Source organism: Adelges cooleyi, unplaced genomic scaffold (assembly GCF_023614345.1).
Source record: "Adelges cooleyi isolate 19-005CV unplaced genomic scaffold, UGA_ACOO_1.1 ACOO_flye_CR_arks_rails_tigmint_CR_PRNA_519, whole genome shotgun sequence".
NCBI lineage: Eukaryota > Metazoa > Arthropoda > Insecta > Hemiptera > Adelgidae > Adelges > Adelges cooleyi.
In genome coordinates this window covers 977206-986430 of record NW_026096208.1, presented here as the reverse complement: position 1 = coordinate 986430, position 9225 = coordinate 977206, and the positions used below count along the sequence as shown (strand labels likewise).

Below are 9225 nucleotides of genomic sequence, written 5' to 3'. Positions count from 1 at the left end.
TTAGATAAAAATGAAAATTACTTATAATGATATGTAAAAAACCCAATTAGTTCCATTTAGAAGTCGACTTTCATGCAAACGGCGGCGTTATTAAAGACCGAAAAGGCGTAATATTAAAGGCCACCGTTTTGATTGGACGTCGGAATCTAGTGAAATAGATGTACCCAAATATACACAATTCAAAATCTAAACAAAAAAAAGTTCTTAAGAAATAAAAGAAAACCTCTTAGATGAATTTTTATACTCCGTCATATTTGATGTTTGAACGCCAGTTAAAAGTTTATACACTATCAGCCTGCGTTCAAATTCCAAAAGCTGGCCCGATCGTGCCGACTTTATCAATGTATCTACAATTATTTCCCAATCTTCATCATTGACCGAAACTTGTAAAGTATTCCCACAGGTTCGGCTATAGCCATGATTAAGCAGCATCCTATAAATAATTATAACACTAGTAAAATCCTGATCATATTGACAGAGGTAACAAAACTTTTTTTTTTAATAATATTAAGTTTTATTTCAGGCGCAAATAATATAATTAAATAATTAAAACCAAAGTAAAAGTGAAATGTTATGTAAATGATTACCTCATGGAACTAAACTCATACGGTTAAGGGAGTTTAACCAGTATACTATTTGATTCTCTTTCGACTTTAATTGCATCCAAAGATGTCAAAGCAACATTGTACTTTGGAGCTAATTGAATTAAAGTTAGTTCAGTAGACAAATATGTTTTTTTAATATTATTTAAGGAATAAGTACGGGTTGTCCTTAAACACTAATCCGTTTTTGATTTCCACCAATTACATTTTGTCCGTACTTTAAAATCGTTAAAATTCTTATGACTAGTATTTTGGGTGCCAACAATTCGGATTTACCTGACAAATCGTCGGTTTTTTTTTTATAAATAAATGTGTCAAAAAAGTTATTACTATAAAAAATTGTTCAGTGAATAAAAAACATGAATTCGAATATATATATATTATTATTTATTTTTATTTAAATTGAGTACATAAGTATTACATCATGTTTAAATCATCCAACTGTAGACAACTTAACTATTGACAACCTTACAACATAGAATATCTTGTTTATTATTTAATTTATATAAATTTTTTTGTGCAGTAGTAACTAATAACAGTAATAATTAAATTGAATATACATATTTATTAAGCAATAAAATTGACAGTAACCTGTAATAATAATATGTAAAACACCCCAATAGTTCCATTTATCAGTTGGCCTCCGGGCGAATGGTGGCGCTATTTCCGATTTAAAAGTCGCAACATCGACTGCCACCGTTTTGTGATTTTGCAATCTAGCGAAACTTGAGCGGGTGCCTCCAAATATACAATATTAAAAGTCTACAAAAAAAAAGGTTTTAAAAAATATTTAGAAACCACTCTTAAATTAACTATTTTACTTCATCTTCATTTAAAGAGCGAACGCCAGTAATACGTATGTACACTACCGGCCTTTGATCAAATTGCAACAACTGCCACGATCGTGCCGATTTATTAGATTTATTTACAATCACGTCCCATTCTACATTATTGACTGAAACTTCAACAGTGTAACCGTAGAAGGTTCGGCTATCGCAGTCTCTAAGCAGCATCCTATATAAATAATGAAAAAACTAATGTAACCTTGATATAATTTAAGGCATAAATAATATAATAATTATATAATAAAATCAAATGAAAAAGTTAATTGTTATGCAAATGATTACCTCATTGAACTTAGCACATACGGTTGGGCAAGTTGAACCTCTATACATCCCGAGTTTATGCCATGATATGTATATGCGCGTAATTTACTGCAGTTTTCATAGTCACCACTCAAAATGTTACTTGTTATCCATCGTGACGGAGTCCTCCTTCCTCTAACCAAAGTTTCCGTATATCCTTTGATTAAAGTAGCATTCATAGACGATAAAGCAACATTAAACCTTGGAGCTAGTAGGTTAAAACGAGTTAATTAGATAAACAAATTTTTTTTATATTATTCAAAAAACGAGTTACTTTCGTGTTGTCCTTACCAACTAATCCGTTTTTGATTTCCACCAAGTGCATTTTGTCCGTATTGTACATGACTTTTAAAAAGTTAAAAGTCTTATTACTAGTATTTTTGGTTCCAACAATACGGATGTACCGAACATATATTCGGTTAATCCACAAACGTTGAATTGACCGACAATCATAATTTGAATGATTAATTACACGCAACCAATCGAGCCTATCCACTGATACATCAATGTAATACGAGTAAGTGCTAAAATAACAAGAATTCGATCAAATGAATACCTGTGTAATTTTTTATCAATAAAGATGTCTAAAAAGCAAATAATAAATTAAAAAAATTGTTGTGCAAAATAGATTAAAGAAATTATTATAAGTCATGACTGATTGTTCGGCTTATAAACAAATTTTTCTATTTATGAATAAACTGAATAACGACTATTAAAATAAATCGTAAAAAAATAAAAGTTAACCTAATTGGTATTCAAATAAAATTATACTTGATTAGAAATATTGATAAATAAAAACACACCATGAATCTACGTCACATAAATTCATTTCGATATAGTTTATATTCGATGGATGATGCAACATGATCATGGTACCGCCGTCAATTTGAGAAACCTCAATCGGATCTTCTTGAGCGAAATTCACATTTGGTTCTAAAGAATAAAGTAGCTGATACTAACATAGTCTAAATAACATATTATATTAACATTGATCATACCTAATCGTCCTCGATCATTTATTGTTTGTGTGAGGGACTCTTTTATGACATCTAAAATATTTCTATCCGAACGAACCAGCTCTGATCCCCTAACTTCAGATAATTCTTCATTATTCATAAGCTTATATCTGACGGCAGATAAAATGTTGGTTTTATCTCCAGGAACTAGGTGGTCTTGGTTCTTTTTGATCCACCGACAAACGGCACGGAATATATCCAATTCGTTAGCATACGCCGTGTCACGATTGAGAATTAGAATTAATGCTTCCTAAAAATAATATTACTGTCACAACTTGTTAGCTAACAAGAGCAATACAGGTTTTTTACTATAAAATATAATTACGGCCGACAAAGAGCGAGAATCTTTAGATTGCAGTACGTCCAAAGTGTGTATGTCAATAAAATTGACTGATGTGACTTCGAGTTCTTTGAGTTGATAAAAAAGTGCCACAACAAACAATGCACTCGCACTGTCTACATTGATGTTATTACACAAGTACTCAGACAGTGAAATGTGTAAGTTTGTAAAATTCCATAGATTCGAGAGAATTAATAATTCCAAAATGACGTTACTCTAATGAAAAAAAAAAATACATAATATGTATATTCGACATATCCTTTTCTATAAAATATATTTACATTCTAAAAATATACATTACAAGTTACCTCCAGAACCCTTAAATTCATTTTACCGAAATAAATATATTTAAGAAGTTCTTTAATTGATTTTGGTGATCCTTCTTTTATTGGCACCTCCTTTTTATGAGTTTCTTCAAGTCCACCATACAGTAATCCTCTAAAAAAGGTATCCAATATTAGCATAAAAAACTGCATTGTATGTGCTACAACCAGTAAGGCATATTGTATGGGCTACTCAGTTTACTTTGGTTTTGTTTGATTATGTTAGATTATAATGAACAGCTATGTAACAAGTCATACAAACAGTTTGCATAATTTCTATATCACTTGTTTACTTGTTTTGCAAAAATATATTAATGTTGTCATAAATGAAGAGTGTAATTCAAGATGCAGCTGAAGAGACGATACGTAGAGAACATCGATTAAAGAAACCGTGGTTCAATAAAATCTGCGAAGAAGCCATACAGAGGAGAACGATCGCAAAGAATATGTGCGACGCGTATGCCCGACAGATAACTCTTTTGCCGGGAGAAAACCCGTCTAGGCCGGATAGGAGTAAATGGTTTAGCGAGAAACAAAAGGGGAGAAAGGAACAAAAAAAAATTAACTAATTAAGTCGACTCTATAAAACTCAACTACTATTGCCAAAAGTTCAATATAAAACATCGATATACTTAAAACTAGGGTTAGTATGTAATATCAACAAGGTATAATAATAACGATGGTAGTAATTATTTACAATAAAATAATCGACAAAAATTAGTACGCTGACCTGGACACCTTGACTGACAGCTCACACTGGCCGGTGGTGACACGGTAACTATCAGATAAGTGGGTTAGATACTTTGGCGAGCTCTTAAATTGTCCAGAACCTGAGGATCCATTCCCATTTGATGATTCCCAGGGAAACCTAACAACATGCCAAGCCCTAACAAAAGAAGAGTTTTTATTGCAAATAAGGTTTTTTAAGAACCACAAAGCACCCGGAGAAGATGGAATTGCCGAGGAACTGTTAAAGAACATGGGAAATGAACTAACTGAGTACATATATTTGTTGGTAAAGGAAATTTGGGAAAAGGAGGCGATTCCGGAAGATTGGAAAACGGCAATTTACAGGAGAATGGAGAACTAGACATTATGTGGAGATCAGGGAGCTATACCAGAAACCAAAAATAGTCGACGACATAACAAAGAGGCGGCTCGTTTGGGCTGGCCAGGCATGGCGGAAAGAAAGCGACCTTATACACAGAGTACTATGTGGCTCTCCAGAAGACTTAAGACCACTTGGTAGACCAAGGTTGAGGTAGGAAGACCAGGTGTCAAAATATGTGAAGCGGGTTGAACCGGATGCTGATTAGCAATTCCTTGCATAAGATAGAGAGAAATGGAATGGCATATGTTTTTCAGTTTGGTTCTAAAATCCGTCAACTACGAAGAAAAGAAAACAATTATCATAAATATGTATAAGTGGTAATAGTTCATAGTATCCATTTATATCAAGCAAGTAAACTAACAATTATAGATTACAAAACATTAAAAAATCTTAAGGCAATCGATGTTGCTGTTTTTCAAAAACATCTAGGTTGGTTGATTAGGAAATTAGTGAGCCTAACCTAACCGTAAAAATAAAAAAATATGCTTTTCTAAAAACTAGTAAAAAAAAATTTACTATTAGAACAATTTACCAATCAATAAAAAAAGAGAATAATATGCTTAAAAATATTATTACCTGAAATAATCACTGCGTGAGGCTAACACAGCACGATGGGCGGGGAATTTTTTTTTATCTACAACTAAAACAACATCCGAAAACCTAAAATAAATATCAAAATATATAAGTAATATACTAATAAATAATACAAATTAATAATAATTTATGTATAACATTAAATCTTTAAAAAAAATTCAGAGAAATTCCAAAAATAAATTTAGTTATAAGCTGCTTGTGTTCTTTATATATTTAATACTACGTTTTGATAAATTATATACATTTTGTATTCATATTTAAGGGAGTGTTTCAGAGATAGCTAATTAAGTATAACTGATGTTGATGTTAATATTCATATTTGTACATAGCAAGTTCCTATTAATTGTAGAAATAGTTTTAAGCTGTTACTTCAATAAAATTATTTATAATAATAATCTTACACGCTTTCATTACAACATAAATAAAAATATCCTGCTTTAAGGATATAATGTTAGAAATTGAATGGCATTAAGCAGAAAGCAACCAATCCATAGAAAAATCGAGATTTTAGTTTATCTAGAGTATCTTAATATAAACCCAACGTTTGTAAGTCAAAATCTATATGAATCATCATGGTTATGAAATAAGTTGATTAATCTATTAACGGCAATGTTACGGGGGGTCAGCTGGACACTGATAAATCTATCATTAATAAAAAATTAGTGACGAAAGTTATGTCTATACATACTAAAGTAATTCCTTCTATTGATAATTGTAAACTTAAATGTTGTTATCAGATTATGATTTTTCTATAGTTGAATGTGACTGTACTATAATTTTAGCTCTACTAACGTGTGATAGTTAAAATAAACTTAGATTAATTAATTGTGTTAGTGATATAGTTGAAGCCCCAGGCAGCCTTCCTATATAATGTCATATACACGTTGATTACAGTGTCCAACATATAATAGACGCTCCAAGAAAAGAACCTTCTTCTTTATATAATCTACTTATAAAATAACTAAACAATATATGTAAATCTATAGTATTATAAAAGGTAACGACTCCAACGGAATAGGTTCATTCATTTAACCCTGTAATTAAGAAGAATAATAGGTCTGGATCCAAAAAAATTGAAAAAAGCCAAATTCTTGATTCTAGCTGTAGATTAAAGCTAGTTAATCAAAATTATAAAAGAAACTTCTAATGATTTTTAAAAAGTGCATGTTTAGAAGGTTTTATGATATAAAGCTTAAAACTAAAAATGGTGTAGGAGAAATAGAAAACAAATTATTATTTACATTGAAATATAATGAAGATTTAAGATGAGAATAAATTGCAGTAAGAAAACTAATTATTGAAACTCTCCCATAGTTCTTAAACAGCATAAGGCAGTAAACAGATATAGTAGGAAATAGTAAAATTTAAGATATATTTATGTTAATTGTTCATCATTTGTACATCTGTATTATTTATTTTTATCTTGTTTTGTCCCTAATATTTTTTGACATTTTCATGTTTTAACTCTGGCACATAACCGAAAAAAGTGTTATTTACTTAGTATTATCAAAAAAGCGTTACCACACGGAGTTGGGGTTGAGGGTGGGAATGGAAATGGGATGGGGTTAGGTTGGAAGATAGGGGTAGGAGATAGTGGGATAGAGAAAGGGGTGGGAGATAGGGGTGAGTGATAGGGGTGGGAGGTTTTGTTTTGGGAAATTATTTTTATTTACTAGTTCAACTTTTTTTTTTTTAAGGGCATGTTACAGTAGGCAACACTGTTACAACATTGTTATTACACATGTATTGTACAGGTTATTGCACGGGTTAAGTGGTTATTACTAAATAAAATTTAATGTTCTTAAAAATTAAAACCACCAGTCCTTTACATCTAATGGAATCTTTAAAAATGTCATTATACATACTCTTTATTTAAAAACTGATTGCTATCAAAACGACGACATTCGTCGGTCAAGAAGTGAGTGTGATCAATTTGCTCGTCACCGGCCGGATTTGCCGAAGACGATGGATTCTCGGTAGGACCACAGTATGCTAAAATATAAAATTAATTTTACAAATGAATTTCTATTGTTTATTTACAGTATAAATTAGCGTCCAGCGGTTTGATTAAACATTTATTTTTTAATGGTAAATTTTGATATTTTTAATGAAATAATAATAATAATTGTATTGTACTAGTGCTGTAAATTCTTACGATTGTAAAATAATTGAACAATTTTTCATTAGTTTTTAAATTTTTTTTTTTAGTTTTTCAAATAAAAAAAATAACAATAACTTAATTGTGTGTTTTTCAGTACGGTTTAATAATATTTGTGAAATCGTTTACCATTTTTAGCAATAATTATTAATATAAAATTAAGGACAGAGACTACAAACTAACCTTCCGTTAAACTTGTTAAAAATATCAAATTTACGTCCACCAGAGCTTTTGAGCGCTTAACTTAGACATTATATATAGTCAGCAAGGAGGTTTTGTGAAAGGATAAGTAAATCATACTAGGCCATTTTTTAGTGAGAAAATAGCAAATACCGTAGATCACGATAATTACAATAATCGGGTTTAGAATATATCGCTTAAGATATTATATGCTTCGATTATAAGAAGGCAATTATTTATGTAGATGCAAATGGAATATATTACGTACCCGGAGTTGATCTTAAAACGATTAGCACAATAAAATAAAGAAACACCATCGTGTTATACGTGTTAATTCGATCAATGAATACTATAAGAATCGCTTATAAAAATAATACAATGTCCGTAGGTATTGAAAACTAACGGGAATATATTGTTTCGATAAAATAGCCACACAATTTTTTAGCATACGTGATGTTGTTTTTAAAAGAAACAATTATGTACACAACTGGTGTGCGTTTTTTGTGCGATGCCTCGATGAATTTGATCGTGCAGTAGCAAAATTTATAAGCAAGGTACCTTTAAAATAAAAAATATTCTCGTTAATTATTGTATTTTCAATTCATGTAACACTATTGTCGTATATAAAACAGAACTATCGGTTTTCAGAAAATCAAAAACACGGGGGCCCAAAAAAGGGGAACTATGTTTTTTTTCTTAAAAAAAATTTATCGAGAAAAGAAATGTCTGCATAAGTCGTGTTCGCTAGGTGAAAATGTAAAATTAAGCTAAAATACTATTGTTGTAAACATACAATACTTTACCTTAATGATTATTTATATGTACTCGTTTTCTTCTTTTTCATCGGTCATGCTATAGGTGACTTTAAAACAATTTACCACTTGCTCTACAAAAAATGTTTATTGTTTCCTTTAAAGGATAGACAGTGCATCATGAATATGTTTAGAGTACTTGGAGGCTAGAAGACTAATATAAGATACATTAAAGTCAACAAATATTATACCAACCTGATAGTGAGAATTTCGGTAATCAGTAAGTAGTTGACTTAGACTAACGAAGAAAGATCTATATGAATACATGTTTCTTGGATATTATCGAGATTGAGTGATATTAATATTAAACCGTATTTTATAATTTGCGTGTTGTGTAATAATACCACAAATTTAAGAATTTCCGCGACCGTTAAGTTTGAAAATTGTAATTATACACGTGTTGTGCTCACTAAGCCCTGCTAGATTTCAGGAATTTCGAAATAATTATTTCTCAATTAAGTGGCTAATACCGCGAAGGAAATGTTTTGAAGCCGAAATAAATAAAAAAAAAATCAGTTAAGCATTGAGTTTTATTTATTTAACTCCAGAAACAAAAGAATACATTTTATTTTATGAAGTTTATATTATTATATTAATTATTTTTTACGCCGTTTCTAATCATGGCGACGTATTTACATCCGGTGCAAAGTATTTTTAGCCTCAACAAAAACAACAAAACCTATGTTTTGTTTAAATGGTTGTTGTTACCACGGCTGCGGAAAAACCCATCCTTTGTTCGCTTAGTTATTCTTACCACAACCAATGAGAGTACTCGACACCGCCACACCCACGACCATTCAACAGCACCCATGCTCCAGCGTGAGAATATATAAGAAGGTCCACACAAGCTTATCAGGCAGTCGTTCAGAGGGATTAAAGGAGTCATCATCTCTTAGGTCCAGGTCCCGGTCCAAGTCCAACCTCTACTGGTGTCCACATAATGG

At 31.0% G+C, this 9225-nt stretch overlaps 1 protein-coding gene across 1 annotated transcript; it reads right to left on the bottom strand.

Moving 5' to 3' along the window:
• Positions 1–1248: 1248 nt before the first annotated feature.
• LOC126842366 (BTB/POZ domain-containing protein 9-like) lies at positions 1249–3186 on the bottom strand. The gene is made up of 7 exons (XM_050579307.1): positions 3089–3186; positions 2746–3013; positions 2551–2680; positions 2039–2271; positions 1730–1955; positions 1424–1616; positions 1249–1364 (listed from the first exon to the last, which is right to left on the bottom strand). The coding sequence occupies exons 2-7, from the start codon at positions 2861–2863 to the stop codon at positions 1263–1265; spliced, it is 1002 nt and encodes a 333-aa protein (XP_050435264.1). The 5' UTR covers positions 2864–3013; positions 3089–3186; the 3' UTR covers positions 1249–1262.
• Between the last annotated feature and the right edge of the window lie 6039 nt (positions 3187–9225).